This window comes from Catharus ustulatus, chromosome 22 (genome assembly GCF_009819885.2).
Source record: "Catharus ustulatus isolate bCatUst1 chromosome 22, bCatUst1.pri.v2, whole genome shotgun sequence".
In the NCBI taxonomy this organism is placed as follows: Eukaryota; Metazoa; Chordata; class Aves; order Passeriformes; family Turdidae; genus Catharus; species Catharus ustulatus.
The window spans coordinates 3584148-3601504 of NC_046242.1; the positions used below are offsets into that span (position 1 = coordinate 3584148).

At 40.5% G+C, this 17357-nt stretch overlaps 1 protein-coding gene across 3 annotated transcripts in view; it reads left to right on the forward strand.

Moving 5' to 3' along the window:
- The window catches only part of NCOR1 (nuclear receptor corepressor 1), a 55365-nt gene that overhangs the window by 3159 nt on the left and 34849 nt on the right, over positions 1–17357 (forward strand). For all 3 annotated transcript variants that reach the window (XM_033078572.2, XM_033078574.2, XM_033078573.2), the window contains exons 2-7: positions 9688–9865; positions 11065–11198; positions 12662–12857; positions 13792–13974; positions 15883–15996; positions 17282–17338. In XM_033078572.2, the coding sequence (XP_032934463.1) occupies positions 9758–9865; positions 11065–11198; positions 12662–12857; positions 13792–13974; positions 15883–15996; positions 17282–17338 (792 nt within the window). In that variant the 5' untranslated portion in view covers positions 9688–9757. The remainder of the gene's footprint in view (positions 1–9687; positions 9866–11064; positions 11199–12661; positions 12858–13791; positions 13975–15882; positions 15997–17281; positions 17339–17357) is intronic.

The following is a 17357-nucleotide window of genomic DNA, read 5'->3' on the forward strand; positions in this document are numbered from 1 at the left end:
GGACACCTATAAATGAAAAAGGATGATGTTAAGTGTAAAACATGCTGTAACTCCTCTGTGTCATGAACTTGCTGCAGGGAAAGGACCTTTGGGTAATTCTCTTTTATGTCCTCACCATGTCAGAGGGCTCTTGTCCTGTGGGAGCTGCAAACAGCCCAGAGCATTCCCTGGCTGTGGGCACAGAGCTCCAGTGAAACCTCTGCTGGGCTTCCTGGGCACTGCCTGGGGGAGCAGAGCTCTCCTGAAGGGATTAAAATGCGTTCACGTTTCAGGGAACACGTCTAACAAATGTGAATATCAATCAGCTGCAAAAGCCACTGATTCCTGTCCTGTTTGCCAGTGTTGCAGAGTTAACACACAAGTTCATGACAAGTTCAAGAGCTGTTCAGCAAACAAGGCAGGTTTATGATTTCAGATCAGCTGCACTCTTTAATAGTGTTTTAGGGTAAAAAAGATTAATTACTGCAAGTCAAAAAATTGTATATACCCTATAGAGTTTTGTCTCATCAGGTTCATCTTTTTCAACTCTTGTTCTGTTTTAATTCCATGTGAAATGCTGGATTTGCAGGGAAGGGGTGTTTGCAAAGTGGGAATTCTCCCATATAATCATTGGAACTTCATGGTTTAGCTGTCTTGGAATGTTCTATCCAGAACCTGTCACATTAAGTGTCACCTACCTGTTCCATTATAGCCATTATTTGTGTAGGTGCTAGTGTTTCTCTGTGCTCTCAAAGATCAGTCTTAAACACATCTAGGACCTTGAAGTTTTGGGTTGGTTTTGGGTTTTTTTACTCCAGATCTAATGGATCATTTACACCATTCATAGTTTATGATTTCTTTCATTCCCTGCCTTTTCTATGACTTGGAGGCCGTTGTGTGAGTCCCAGTTGGAGTTATATCTTGATATATTGTTATGTTTCCTGTGAAATAGAGTATCTTCAGTGAAATCATAAATGTAGTAGCAATAAAATTTGTTTCCAGAAGGCCCCTGTGGAGTATCAGAATGTACCCAGTCATTGCTGTTAGATACAGTTAAAAAAAGTTATTTTAGTCTTTCTGTATTTTTTAGTTAAAATCTAGACTTGATTTTATCTGAACCCAGTCAGCTGAGGGGAATTATGAGACTGATACTTGGTTTGCCCTGACCCTTTCTTTAGAAGTGTTTTCTCTTACAATCCATCATCATTTGTGGATTTAGTCAGTATAGATTAGTCAAGTTATATTTCCTTTTCCAAACCAAAGCTGTTTTTAAAAGGTGTCCCTGCAGATCCACTTTTGATAATCAATAAACTTCAAGAAGATCCTGGAAACTTAAAACTGTGACCACATGAAAAGCAGTTTTACCTGCAAATGGATTAACAATGAAGGAATAAATTCATGTGCAGGAGCTTCTCTTGAACTGTCTATACTTTCAGTCCAAAAAAGGAGAAGAAAAATTGTTATTTTGAGAGAATATTTTATGCATAATGTGTGATGCATATCACACAGTTATGGCTCTTTCTAAGTCATAGATGGAGTGTGAGGAAAGAGGTGAATTGGAGCAAACCTCAGGGAGTTGTTGGACATTGTTGGACACTCATGAGTGAGGATGAGTTGCTGAGGAAGGTTTTTTTCAGTTCTTATCACTGTGGTTTGTGCAGCATCTCTTGAGTGTCCTGCCTGCTGCACTGGAGGATGCCTGGGCTGGTTTCTGTTTCACACTGCAGTTTTCAGGGTGAGGTTTGAATGTTCCAGTTGATCTTTCAGAACCAGGGGAATTACCCCTGTGGCAAGGATAGTGCCCTTCAAAAGGGGTGGGGGAGATGTCTGGGATTTGGGAACTGCTCAGAAAAAAGCAGAAAAAAGCTGTCTCCTCTTGAGAATGTGAGTCTTTCCCTGTGCAGTGTTTGGGCTCTCTGGGCTTTGCTTTGGACACTCAGTTCTGAAGATTTGGGTTCTTTGGCTCATGCCATTTTTTCATGGTGTGCATTAACTCTGTGCTATTTGCCATATTGGGACAAGCAGGAGTCTGGTGTTCCTTGGAACATGTTTTTAGGAAATAAGCTGTCTCTGTTTCTATGACATACTTTTAAAGCAAGAAAACCCCGTCATGTTTGTACCCTTCTCACTTTTAAGTCATCGCTCCGCGGTATTTTTAGTCAAGGAAATGTCTACATCCTTAATTTCCATTTCTGAAGGGAGGACTTCCTCCTACCTCTTTTGGCTGGTTTTGGTGTTATTGTGACCCTCCTTGGCAGAAGAGATCTGGATAAGCTCCGTGCCAGTGTGCAAGAGCTGTTCCTCCATGGAAATCCAGGAGGTTTCCTCCCTCAGGGATTCTCTGTACCCCGAGGTGCTGGGTGGTCACTGCAGAGTGGATGCTGGAGATCTGCACTCTCTCTGGAAGTGGATGTGCTCAGCATCCCTCTATTTTTATTTTATTTTTTGGTAGGCAAGTGGGTAATTGATGAGAAACTTCCAAAGATGTTGATGTTGTCTTGGTTTTTCGTGTTATTTCCCCCCTATACCTGAAATCATGTATTAGCAACTTTTCTTTAAGATCATAAATTACAGGAGGGATTAAAATAGAATTTCCAGGAGAAGAGTATCTTGTCAGCTGAATTTGATCAACCCCATTTTGGTAGAGCAGAAATTCTATTTGTATTTGTAGCAGGAGAGAGAAAAAAAGGAAACTGTTATTTAAAGATGAAGCATAACAATGTGATCCTGAGATTTGGCAAGGGTTTGGATGTAAATTACATTTGTAAGGATGGAACCTATTCTCACCTTTGGAATAGCAACAAAAATTGCTTTGAATGACTCTTTAATACTGATTTAATATTTAGTGTTCCAAAAACTATTACTTGAAGTACTTTAACGTGTGAATGGGGAATATTTTCCTATTAAAATATGGAGTATAAAAACATATTTTAATTTTTTGACTCCCTTGATGGAGATGGAAAAGTCTTCCTAGTATAAAGTCAATGTGACATCTTGAATTGACAGCTGTAATGCTCCTTAACTTGTGTCATGTCAGTAATTGGCTAAATTAAAGTTTACCATGTGTCATGGAGAATATGCCAGGCACTGCAGAGCCTGAGTTTCTGCTTGGGATGTTCAGAAATAACATTATATTGTACATTAATGGAAATTCCAGGGTATGAAAAGGGTTGAATTCAGATGTTTGGGCTTTTCTTAGGATCTATTTTTTAAATACTGCATTTGCTTGATTTATATGATGTTAATAATTAATGGTGAGAATGTTGGGTAGTAAAACACAGCCTTACAGATGTAAGTTTTTTACTGTAGCAGGGATAGAAATAGGGATTTTTCCATCAATAATTTTGTGAGTAGAGGGAGTGCAACTGCATGAGATTAAAGTTCTTGGGAATTTATGGTGTATTTGGGAATTCATGATTCTCTGTCACAGAAGAAGAAAAGGCATTTGCACATGTGGAATTGTCATGGAAAATTCAGTAGTGAGTTGTTCTCAACTTGGAGAAAATACATTCATTGTTTCTGTTCATTCCAGCAGCATATGTCCTTGTGCTTTGACTACAAGCTTTTGAGTATTCTGCAGCATAAAACTGAGTGAAAAAAGAGTGAAAAAAAGATTAGAGAAAGTATGGAAGAGTCCCTGAGCTTTGAGGATGATGCCTGTGTTCTGCAGAAATGGGAAGCACAGTACTCTGGGGCATATTGAAGTGACCATTACTCAAGTTGTCTTTCATTTTAATGTTGACCTTTGAACATTTTTTTTGCTTGTAGCACACAAAGAATTTTTCATCTTTTGGAGGGTATGCCCAGCAGATTTTCACACTTTGCAATACATCTGTAAGCTTGGCCATTGTAATGGAATACAGGTCCTTCAGTTTTAAAGCACAGAATTCTCTTAAATCTGCTCCGGTATCAACCTTCTGCTAGGTTCTTGAATGAAAACCTTCTGTCTTTCAGGATTGTCCTGTCTATTATCTTGTAACTCCCATCCCATCCCATCCCATCCCATCCCATCCCATCCCATCCCATCCCACTTTGCAGAATTTTGTAGTCAGGCTTCAGGGTTGACACAGATCAGTTTGAACCTGAACTTCTTTTCTCTGTCACTAAATTTTGCCATCTGAATAAATGCCATTTGACTCTGCTGGTAAGTGGACACTGAGGACAGACTGAAGGACTGGTGAGTGCTCTGGAAGTGTTTGGTGCTTTTTTAGGGAAGATTTTTTAGACTCTCTAGTCAGTGTGAGATGCAGCCCTACTGGTAATGCCCTGAGCACAGGGATTTCAGATTTCAGCCTTGTGCTGTGTCCAGTAATTGGAATAAATCACTTTTTAAATGGAATTGGACCATTAAGCTATTTTTAGCAATGGGCATATTAGTGTTTTCTGGTGTATGGCATATCCCCAGGCTGCAAAGTTGATGTTTTTGTTTGAGTGCTTGAGCAGGTTAATGATTACCTGGTAAAACAAAATAATACTGGGCAGATTTGTTTTGCAAAGCTAGCAATACACTGAAGGGTTTTACTTATGTGGCTCTTGTAGTTTTGATTTGTTTTATGTGATTTGAAGCATTGTGTCTTGAAGGGTCTGTAATTCATGAAATTTGCTCAGTGTGGTTTAATAGGCTGGTCCATAAATACAGCCTGATTTTGTTTTTTTCCATGAGGTAGTTTCATTATCTTTTTATGAAGTGAAATCACAGAAATAATTATTCACCAGTATTATTATCATGCCTGGGATAAGGCCTTTCCAACCAACTGCTGAAACCCTCCCTTCACTCTTCATTTTTTTCACCAGAGTAAACTTTGAATAAATATCCCTGAATTAATTTTGTGATTCATTGTCTATCCCCTGTGCAAGCAGAGCCTCCCTTGCTCTGCCATGGGTTAGTTACATCAGAGCTCAATTTATAAAGCTGCTGATTTAAAAACAAAATCCCCCAACTCAGGCTAGACTGTAATCTCATTCTTTGCACTCTTTATATCACACTTAGTTTGCTCAAAAACAAGATGAGGAAAATTCCCAAAAGGATGTGAAATTTAATTAGCAAATGTTGGTTAAGCACTTCAAGATGGCACAAAAATGACTCTAAATGCAGAAATGTCAGCTTGTTTTGGATAGCTGAAGGAAAATTGAGTTTACCCATGGGACTGGCCTTTTATCCATGAAGGTAAGAGTTGGAGATGGGATATTCCAGCCAGTGGAGCAGGTGACTGCCCTGCCCTGGGACAGCTGCTGCCAGCTCTGTGTGGCCACACAGGGAAGGGGTTTGGGGAACTGGCCTGCTAAAAATAGTCCCAGTTTTTAACCTGCTGTGTTTTTCCAAGTGAAGAACTACTGCACTCAGGCAGCGCCTTCAAAGTGCTGCAAGAATCCAGTCTGATTTCTGATTCAGGCTTTGACTATTTCCTGGGGAGTCTTTGATAGATTTTTTAACCTTTCTGTGACTCATTTTCCCACATGTCTGCTGAAGATAGTTTGTACTTCTGCTTCGGAAGCAGTTTGAGTTCTGGAGATCAAGCTGAAACTACACTGGGATTGTTACCATTATAATATTCAGTTCCAAATTATTTCTGACTTACTCAAAATTCCCTGCATATGGTGAGTGTAAGTGTGAACAGTAGCTTTTAAGGGAATTCTGAATTGGATCTGTTCAGTAGTTTGAGCTGGCCAAAGACAGAAATATCATCATACCTTTAGAAATAAACATTGTTAAATCATTTCCTTGCCTGAGAAGCTCAAATTAACACAAGGCCAAGTATCTCTTCACAGTTCCTGAATTCATTACTCTTGTCATTGCTTTTTCTCCCCTGTGTATCTTCACTTAACTCCTTCTTTTTTGATTCTTTGCTCCTTTGTGTCCTGCAATTTATATTTTTTTTTAATATTATCCATTTGATGCTGCTGGTTTCCCCATCTGTTTTGCTATGGAGTCTGGGAGTGTCAGTGAAATGGGATATTATAGCACAGTATCTGGGTTCTGAACTGCAAAACAAATATTTCTTTCTGCCCCTTCTAATTGTCAGTATTTGGTGAGCCAGACATTTTGCCAGCCTGGTTGGCAGCTGTATGAAAGTATTCATGACCTGACTTTATCTTTGTGAGACATGAGGCAGAATTCCAGAGTCTGTAACAGCTCTTTTAAACGTTTATGTATTTAACCTCTGAAATTTGCAGAATAATATGAAAAGGTACAAAAATACTTGTCTGAAAAAATAGAATCTTGCTGTCATTGACTGAGCAGAGCTGGAAGCTGATTGCTGGTGTTGTAATTTAATTTATCAAAGGTGCTGAAAATGAAGATGAGCAGCCTCTGTTGTAGCAGGGGAGAGGGAAGCAGTGCAAGGATCAGAGAGGCAGAGAGAGTTAATAAGTAGTGAGGAACTTTCCAGGAGGATTCTGGTTGGCTCTGGGTAGAGCAAGAGGAGGTTTGTCATGACTAATGAAAGGATACAGCAGGGAGGAAAGCCCGGATGAGGTTGTTTACAGTCTGCACACACAGTTACAGTTTTATGCAAAAGGATGCCTGTATTTAAACATAATCTGGATGTATGGAAATTGGAGAGGTTACAGCAGGAAGCTGGCACTGCCCTCACTGCCCAGGAACTGGATTGATGAAGAATAATCTGTGTCTGCTGCAAATGTGTGAGCAGATGCTGAGGAGAGAGGCAGATGCTTTTGGCTGACAGGTCGAAAGGTTGCCTGCAGAGAAATAGGAATTGAAGTCGAGCACTTACATCCACAATTGCAGAATTAAGGTAGTAAGACAGGGAGAAATGAGCAGACTATCTGTGGTAATTCTACTGGCAAAAATTGGGAAGAAGAAATCTCTCCCTTCCCAGCAGATAAACAAGCTCATGCTGTAGGAGCCTGGGAGATGAGGGGGGTCTGCAGGGCACATAGAGGGGTCAGATCAGGAGAGTGTGCAGGTTGTGGATGTGTCTGTAACAGGAAAAGGAGGCTTAGAGGGAGGGAATATTGTACTTCAGTGTCATTTCATGGGTTGGTTTATCTTGAAAGAAATGAGATCCCATGCAGGATCCCATCCTTCAGCTCCCTCCACACCTTGCCAATATGTGAGCACGTTTTCCTCTACTGTTACCCCTTATCTCTGCTGCTGTTCTGGCAGTTCCCTCAGAGAGGAGGAGGAGGAATGGTTCCCCACCACTGATGGCTTCATGTTTTCTTTTTTTCCTCTCTGTGCTTCTCACCTCTCATATTGACCATGACTGTAATCTCTAATGCTCCTGGTTGCCTTCCTCTGCTGGCAACTTTCATTTATTCTCCTTCTTAAGAAATTCCACTATGAACAGGATCACACTTGCAGTTTTCAATAGGGAAGTCATCAGATTCAATGTTGTCCTATGTATTATGTAGAACTTGTAGTTATCAGGATGCTTAGAATGACATTTTTGGATGGATGAAGGATGTTCATTCCTGTACTCCATGCCCTCTCTCCCATGTGCAGTGCAGGATGTGGAGAGATGGTCAGGCCCTCTCTCTGCAGTTGACTGTGAAAGATTTCAAGACCAGCCTAACACAGTGTCCACTGAAGTTCTTGTGAATGGATAAATGGCTTTTACAGCATCATAGAAAGTGAACCTGGCTTGAACTTTCAGCACCTGGGTTAATGATCAGCTTGTGGGTTTGACTGGATATTGTGGGAATAGGGAGCAGATGTAACTTTACAGAAACTAGAAAAGACCTTGGATCATGCAGTGCTTGGCCTATATTCGTGTGTGATTTTCAGGTGGCTGCTCTCCTGATCCCTTCTGCATCCCCAGGTCCTTCAGCTCTCTGCACATGCAGCTGCTGAGGGAGCACAGGTTGGGGCATCAGCAATTCATCAAACTGAGATTTGTGCTTCCATAACCTTCAAGTGTTTGAGCATCTTTGTCCCATGGAGCCAGTTCATTTATTGATGAGTGTGACAGGAGGAGTTGTCCCATCAGTAAGCATTGGACTGAGCTGACAGCTGTGTGCCATGGCTTTCATTCCTGTTAAAGTCCACAGAAAAAGGGAAAATCAGAGGTTTTCTTTTGGCTGGGGCTGTGTTTAGGGGTGCAGCTCTCTGCTCCCAGTGTGTGCAGCTGAACCTGCTGGCTTTGTGACACTGTGCCTTGATTAAATGGAAATCATGACTCAGAACCATTAGACCATCACAGAGTAGGTAAAGCTGTACTGCAATGAATGCAGTGTGAATGATGAGGTATAATAAATGTTAATGGTGAAGCATTCTGTTACAGCTTGTCACTTGGATATGAATTATAGGTACTATAATAGATGTATAGCTACTATAAAGCACACTACTACTGATGTGTACTATTGCTTTGAAATAGAAACTTGTCTCTTTTTTTTGATTTTTCATAGCTGAAAATCAGGTTTAAGAGGTGAATGTAAATTTGTCTCATTATCCTGGTAGTCCAACATGTAAAGCTTTGTTTGATGGAGAATTAAGGAGGAAAAAATCTCCTGACCAGAACAGAAAAGATAAAATATGCCAGATATACTTAAGGATCTGTTTGTATAGGTTGCTCTTTGCTGACTGGTTTTGTCTATTGACTGTTCAGAAGTACAACTTTATAGGTGATGTCTGTGAAATACTGTGGATTAATGTGCTGTGAAATGTAGCCATTGAGGCAGAGATCAACAGTTTATTTGAAGGTCTGATGTGTCTGCTGGGCTCTGGGCAACAGGTGGAGAATTTGCTCCACATCTGATAGAATTCTGGATTTAATACACAGGCTCCCAGGATTACATCTTTTGAGCTATCAGAGAAAAATATTTTCTGTTAAAAATATATTTATGTCCCACTTTTTTGCTTGGAGCCATAATTTTCCTGCTCAAAACACTGATGGAGGAGCAGGGTTGAATCAGTTTATTTGGATCTTCAGCAGCTGGAACTATACCCAGCCTCAGCCATGCTCAGACTTTCACAGGAGACTTTTCTGGATTTCTGCAGTCTTGAAAATCTCTCCCCAATCAGTTTGCAGTTCAGTGTTTGCTCTCCATCTGCAGCTGGAGAATGCAGTTGAGGCAAAGTAGTCATTGATTGTCAACTAAGCAGGATTGTTTTAAGGCTTTGTAGTAAATTCAGTTTCTGGCATCCTGTAGGAGCCAAGCTATGCTGGCATTTGAAGCAGAGCTGGGTTTCTGCTTTGTGAGTGCCTTTTTTACTGACTGCTTGAGTTAAGCTGCTGTTGGGTGCTGATGGCATTCAGGGCCTGACTAATGCACTGGGATTTAGTGAACTGTAGGTGACACTGAGTGCAGCCCTGACACTACCTGGATCTGAAAGTCAGCAACAGTTCGTGGAATCCAAAAACCTTGCACAAGAAACAAAAGTGAACTTCGTGTTGTGCTAAGGAAATTTACTGTAAATACAGAATCCATCTATAGGCTTATAACCTCTTTAAAATTTATTTTAGGTGACCTACTTTTCTTGTCAAATTCTAACTCATCTGGTAACTGGTAAAAGGATGTATTCCGACAATATAATCCTCAAATCTTTGTGTAGACAATGCTGACACGTCTCATTTGGAGCCCATTTAACACCCGTTAACGTGTTTCAGACTGGAGTAACCTATTAAATAAATACATCAGGAAAAAGCTTTTACTGGTAATGGTTGTTTTGCTTAGGTGACTATGGCTGTAATGTATTGTGAGTACATCTGGTACTTCAGTGCTTATCAGCGATCTTTTTCCCTTTAGGCGGTTTCCTAGAAACATGATTGCTTGCTGGTCTTGATCTCACAGCTTTGTGGAGACTCCTTCCCTGATAATGTCAAGTTCAGGCTACCCTCCGAACCAAGGAGCTTTCAGCACGGAGCAGAGCCGCTACCCGCCCCACTCTGTGCAGTACACCTTCCCCAGCAGCCGCCACCAGCAGGTAAGGGCACCCCCAGAGCCTGGGCTGCGCTTCCAGGGTTTACCGTGCCGAAAAAAGGCGTTAGTTCCGGTTTTTAAACTGAGATAACACCAGTTTGAAAACATATCCATGTGCTCTGCTGGGGAGAGCTGCTGCCAGTCTGCTGAGTTAAATACTTGTGGGGTGTCTTGTGTTTTACCTTGCCCTCCTTGCCCTTTGTTAATATGGTTTTATCATTTTATCATTGTTTTCTCACGGTTTGAATGAATTCAGTAGGGGTTATGCTCCTAAACTTCTGGGCTAGAATCTCTATAAGTTAAATGTGGTACTTGTCAGAATTCTGTGCAAGGTGGAGAATGTGTAAAAACTTGTGTTACACTGATTTTTTTTTCTGAAGCAGCTGTATCAGTGCTGCCAGCTGAGTTCTGCTGGCCAGAATGGGAGTAAAGGATTTCTGAGGATATCCTACTTGCTCATTTCTGCCAAGCTTTTATTCTGCCATCCTGTGCTCTGTGCTGTGGAGGACCAGCTGTTGGCTTTACAACAGTTCAGATTTCCCTCCTTTTAATGACATTCTCCTCCTGCTGCAGATACTGTGGATGTTTTCTTCCATGTTAGCAAAAGGAAATTCAAAAACTGAAGCTTTTTGGCTTGCTCTGTGTTTATTTTTAGATAATTTATGAAAACTGAATCTCATTGGTAATGATCTATTACATGTCTTGTAGAGCTTCTCTTTGGCAATTTTTAAAAGCAAGTGGTTGATCACACAAAAATACAAATAATCTTGTACCTCACTTGGTAAATTGTATCAATTGGAAGATGCATCTTGTGCCACTCTTAGTCCTGATTAATAGTGTCTCATATAAAAATGTCTTGAGGTGGTAACAAAAGAAATTGCCTCGAGGTTGCTCTCATTTTACCACTTTGCAGTTGGATGTGCAAGACTGATTTTAAAGGATATTTTTAAAAGGCTATTCCTCTGCTTGCTGCTGACTCATCTGTGTTTTGTTAGAAGTTGTTCATAAATGAGGTGGAATCCCTAGTATAAATATTTAGTCTCTTTAAAGTTTATTTAAGTCTCGGAACTGCCATTCGCCAACATTTTTTGAGCTGGAGTAAGGCTTTATTGATCTGGTGTTACTCTGTATTTAATTTTGGAAATGCTCATGGTCCCTGCAGCCTTTGTTGCTGTTAACACCAGAGGTGTTTCCTCCCCTCAGGAATTTGCCGTTCCCGACTACCGCTCGTCTCACCTGGAAGTCAGTCAGGCCACGCAGCTCCTGCAGCAGCAGCAGCAGCAGCAGCTCCGGCGCAGGCCCTCCCTGCTCTCCGAGTTCCACCCAGGCTCTGACAGGTGAGGAGGCTCTGGTGCAAGGTGTGAGCACCAATCTCGTGCTGCAGCTGCTCTGGGGTTGCCTGGGGACACACAGAGTGGACAGCAGCGCTGCAGCAGATGCTGGAGTTTGCTTTCGGTTTGCCGATGTTTCCCTTCCCAGTGGAGCTGCACGGGGGATGTGGAGGGAGGATCAATGTGCATCGTCATTGTGGGTTCAAGAAGGTTTTCAGGCAGTGTCAGGCATTCATTTGAAGAACATGGAATGTTCTCTCAGATTAAAATCCCACTAGACATCAGAATGACATTAACTGGATTGTTCTAAGTTAGCAGGAGTGGTACTTCTGTTTAGGGGAGAGATTGAAATATGATTTATGCACTCAGTTCTTTAGTGTGTTAGGCTGTTGTGTACAGTCATAAGTGAGTGTTAGTGCCTGTAACAACCTCTTCTTTTCTTGCACTCACTGCTTGAAGAAACCTTCTTTTGCCTTGGACTCTTAGTGAATATATCTGCTAGGAGCAACTTTATATGCAGGATTACTGCTGGAGGTTTATTTTGGCTGTAACTGACCGATCTGGTTCTGAACAAATACCCATGATGAATGTTATGTAAATACTGGTCTGGCTTAAAATCTCATTAGGATATTCCCAGAAATAACTTGATGATAGTGAAATCTGGGGCTTCCATATTGCCTTCATCCTGTGTCAGCAAAATGTCAGTAAGGCTCTGTTTTAATGCTGAGAATCACAGCAGCTTTTAGAGTTCTCAAAATTGAGTTTATAGCAGTAGTAAATCACACCCCCCCAGACTGTAAATTTGTAAAAGCTTATTTGGTAGTTCTGGCAAACTGCAGGAAACTGCTGCTGTCATCTCTTCAGTGACACTTCATAGGAAGATGTTGAAGCATATGAGGGTCTTTTATGGACATCCTGTGCAGTGCACTGGGAGCAGCAAGTGATAACTGTTGAGCATTTTCTGAGAAGGAGGAGTCTTTAAATGACTCATGGATTGAATCAATGACTGCTTCTGTCACAGAGTAGCATTTTAGTAGAGATCAAGTTCCAAACAGGCTCATGGCTCATCTCAGGCGTTCTGTGTATATTTAAAAATTATTTGGCTGCAAAAATTTAATAATGGACCTGTTGTGACCATCTTCAGTGGAGTATAGTACTGTGTTTTTCTCACAGATTTTTGGTGTGTTGATAATTTGAATCAGAGCTTTGATTTGAACAATATCCTTGTAGCAGTGCTGAGCTTCTTTAAGGTTGTGTAATAATAGGAATGCCTTTGAGATTAAAATTCACTTTCTCTTTTCCAATGGATTTTAACCATTATATTTTTGAAGTTCATACTTAAAAAACATTTATCTGCTTTACTGTTTAGAAGGAGCTTCACCAAATTGCATCTCCTTTAAAACTGAGAAGTGTTGAGGATTTTTCTCATATCAAAAAAGTCTGTTTTAACAATTTGTCTCTCTGTATAGGCCTCAGGAAAGGAGAACTGGCTATGAACAGCAGTTTCATCCAGGCCCATCTCAGACAGATCATGATTCACTGGAATCTAAGCGACCACGTCTTGAGCAGGTGTCTGATTCCCATTTCCAGCGTGTCAGTGCAGCCACTGTCTTGCCTTTAGTGCATCCTCTGCAGGAAGGGTTGAGATCTGCAGATATTAAGAAGGTAAAGCCATTTGCTGTTACAGTGCTGAAGGGCTGACTTTCTGTGTTGCAGTGAGCTAATTGGATTTTTTCTGTTAGGTAATTTTTTTGTTTGTTTAGGTTTCTTTTTAATCCCAAAAATTTATTTTTACACATTATCAGAAGCTGTGATCATGAGTCAGTGTTACTCTCTTACACAGTCTGACTCAAACACAGTAAATAGAGTGGAATTCTGAGTTGCCACTACTCCCTTAAGTCACTCAAACCTCAGTTGTAAAATGATTGTAGCATAGTGCTTGAAATATTTCTGCTTTTCAACTGAAAGCTGCTGGCAAATGCATGCAAGTCCATTTTTTCTTGTAATTAACATTGGGACTGAACAGTCAAAGTACTTCCTTCCGCTCCCTTTTAAGCATTTGAAATGAATCTGCTTATTTACATAACACTAATTCTACATGTCACTGTCTCATTTTTGCTAAATCTAGGACAATCTGGTTTGGGGTGGGTATTTCCTATTTTAGGTATTGGCTATTAGAGCTAAATTAAAGAGCACTTCACATTTGTAACCACAGCTACCTCCAGATGTGCTTTATCAGACTGGTCATGATTATCTTCAGGTATATCCCCTCAGTGTAGGTGCAGAGTATTGGGGAGTGGCCCTCAAGTAACACTTCCTTTAAAAATAAAAATTACTGTTTATATTTATGAAGATGTATTTGAAAAGGAAGGTGTTTGAGTCTTATTTTGCTTTCAAGGTAAAATTCATTTTAAAAAAGGAACTTTGGAATGACAATATCATGTAAGATTTAGAGCATTATGAAAACTTTAACTGACTTCTCAACAGAGATACAGATAACTGGAAATCATTGTTAATTCCTGGGTGTTTGGTTATTGCTTATTCCCAAGTTATAATGGTTTCCTCTCTATCTCCCCCCCATCTCCTGTCCCTATGGAAGGACCCAGCTTTTGGAGGAAAGCATGAGGGACCATCTTCTCCAATTTCTGGTCAGCCTTGTGGGGAGGACCAAAATGCTTCACCTTCCAAGCTGTCAAAGGAAGAATTGATCCAGAGCATGGACCGCGTAGATCGCGAAATTGCAAAAGTGGAACAGCAAATCCTGAAGCTGAAGAAAAAGCAAGTAAGCACAGCAGGCCCTGCTCTTGTTTTCTGCCAGTGAAGGAGGTGTGGAAAAACCTCATTTGGTGATGGTGAATTTTTTAGTTACATGAATCAGATGCAGAATTTGAAAAGGAAAGGTTATGTGTATGATTTTATTTTAAATAAGTTGGACATCATGCAGCTTCAAACGTTTTTGAAAGCAGGCGAAAGCCACATAGGAGCAGCAGCAGTAGATGGGTTTATATTTGAAACTGCTGTGAAACAAGGGCACTGTGACTGTAATTTCAGCTTCAGAGCTGCCTGCTGGCTGAGGGGAGGATCATCTTTCTTCTTTCGTAGTCTGTGCAAGGGGAGAATCCCTTGCATGCATCTCCAAAGCCAGAGCTTGTACACAAGCCCCTGGATCATCTGCTTTCCCAAGAGCAAGAGATCCTAACATCTGGAGCTAAGGTCAGCCTTGGGGGAAAGTGCAGTAGGAGGGGTGTGAATAAACACAGAGCAGAGAAATAAAATAAATATCACTTTTTTTTTTTTAATATAGCCCTAGCTATGCTTTGCATCAGAGCACTGCACTTCAGCCACTGCAAGCAAAGGAAGTGTTTGCTGGCAGGAGTTGTTGCTTTCCCAGTAGCTGTTGAGGCCAAGTAAACCCACCCTTCAGTCAAGGCATCTGTTAGTCATTGACAAAAACAAAGTCCTTGTTTCCTTTTCCTTTTCTGACTTTCAAAGATCCAGATAGAAGTGCCAGCTTTACTCTTGTTCAGTTGGAACTCTGGAGGAAATGAGAGTTACACTGTAGGATTTGTGAACTTGCAGGTCCAGGATAACAAACAGACAACTCTCAGGAGCTGTGTGTTTTTATGATCTGGAAGTGTTTAATTACATCTGAATTTTAATGACCTGTAAAGTGACCTCCAACAGAAAACCAGAAAAGGATGTCACTGAGTACCTGTTTGTGTGTTAATGATGTTTATCTCTGTGCACTTTTCCACAAAATCAGCAAGTGCTCTGCAACTCATCTCTGAAGGGTCATTTGTGCACATTTGTCTGTGATTTGAGTTAAAAAAATTAGAGTTGATGTTTAAATAACTGAACCCATGTCTTAAGGCATTCTGCTGAAATGTTAGGGAGTTGTTGCACAGCAATGTAGCACGTTCTAGCAGGGTGGATCCCTGATGTCAGAAGTTCTTTGCTGTATATTTGTGGCAGGCATGAGTGAAGGATATTTAAAAAAATAAGATCTGGACCAGATTTATTTGATGTGCAAGTAAATCACAGCAGTGTGGTAGCTAGGAAGGATTACAGGGTGGGGTTTTTTTTTTTTATTTTGTTTTTTTTGGGGGGGAGTTCTTTTTTGTTTTGTTTTGTTTGTTTTGGTTTGTTTTGGTTTTTTTGCTTGTTTGGTATTGTAACAGTCTTGGGACTTTAATGCATGTTGAGTGCTTTATTTTTGCTGTGAAGTACCTTTACAATGATGTTCTCTGTGGAGTGTTAGAAGGACTTTTGTACCTTTTGAAACCATAAGACAGCAGTAATGATGACACTTGAACATCTCCAGTGCAGAAAGGCAGCTCTGTGGTTTATTTCCACTGGGAGAAGGCAGCTCTGATGTAACTGTTCTCCAAAGTTGATAATTTTGTTTAAAGTTAAATAGTGATAAATTACAAAGTGATAGTGGCTTTAGTTATCAAGCTGAAACCTGTTTCAAGGCAGGTGAGTCTTGTAAACAGGTAATTTGAGCTCCCAATAGTCCAAAAAATTGTCTTGTTATTGTCCCTGTGGGCATTAAAACCATTTCATTCATTCCTTGTCAGCACAAAGCGGAATAAGAGGCAGTGCTGACTGATCAGCTGCGTATTTTATCTCTGGTGACTAATTACTGGTGGGGGGAGCATGGATGGCTGATTTTCTTTCTTTGGTCTCTTAGCAACAACTTGAAGAAGAAGCTGCTAAGCCTCCCGAGCCGGAGAGGCCGGTGTCCCCTCCTCCCGTGGAGCAGAAGCACCGCAGCATCGTCCAGATCATTTACGATGAGAACCGGGTGAGTGGAGTGTCCTCACCTCCCCAGGGGCTCTCACTGCCTCCCTGCTCACACTCTTTATTTACTTCCATGGAGCACATTTTTCTATTTTACTGACTTGCCCACTCCTCTTTTAGTATTCATTTACTTCTTTAAATGAAAGGCATTTTTATGACATTTTTATTTTCAATCACAGGAATTTTCCTTCTCTCCTGTAAGCACTCTGAGCTGTGGGCCTCATCCTTAGACCTTTGAACTGAGATAAATGAATTATAGATATATATAGACACACACATATATGTCCTTTTAAGTGTGTGATATGAAAAATGCCTCAGAAATTCATCTTGAATTCCCTGTTCCTCACATGAGCTGACAAACTTGGCTGAAGACTCTACTTTTAAATGAGCTGAAGAGAAAAAACTGCATATGTTGTAGGATTTTGTGCCTTCTTTATAAACTCTGACTTCTGGCACTTAAGATTTGGATAAATGAACAGATATGAAGTAGTAATTTATTGGTGAATTATGAGCTTGTGTTGTTTAAGTGGTGAGGAAAGTTCAGGAGCTCAGTGATACTGCCAACAGTAACAGCAAAAATGTTTCCTGCCTTTTTTACCCCATGGTAGTTTGAGATTAGGGAGTCAGATATCTGGGGGTTTTGAAAGTGTTATGATCTTCTGTGAGAGTGGTATATGTTTGTTTAATTTCCGAATTTTATTCTGTGGTTTAGAGGAACAGCTAATTTCTATTACAATAGATTTATTTCTTTTTTAATTTGAGGAGGTAAAACCCCCATGCAAAACAATGCTAGATTTTGTACAGTACAACTGTGTCCCAAGCATTCCATGCAAGGGGGAGGTCAGAATTCCTTTGTAGTCTTCACTTGTGTGAATGAAGGACCTTTGACACACTTTGTGTGTTTGTGTACACATGGATTCACAGTCCCAGATTTGGCAATTGGAGAATTTTAGTCTCTTAATTCCGTTTTTCTGAGCTAATTATACTTTATTTTACTGGACACCTTCTTTCCTCTTTATAATTATTTGCTGTATTATGAAATGCATAGTTTTTTTTGAACTGCAGAGCCAGTTTCTGCTTTTGTGCTCTATCACCTTCCAGACTTGGAGATCAGAGTCACTACCACACAAATCAAGTGCAGGTTTCTTTATTTGCTGAGGCAACATTGCAGAAGTAGGTTAAGAAGGATCTCGTGTGGTCAGGCAGGGGTTTAGCAGAGAACACAGAGTTCAGATCCACATTTCATCAGAGGATTTACTCAGACTGTACCAAAAAAATCTTATTTGCAGAAAAAAGCAGAAGAAGCTCACAAGATTTTTGAAGGTCTTGGTCCAAAAGTTGAATTGGTAAGTTGTGGAATTCTGG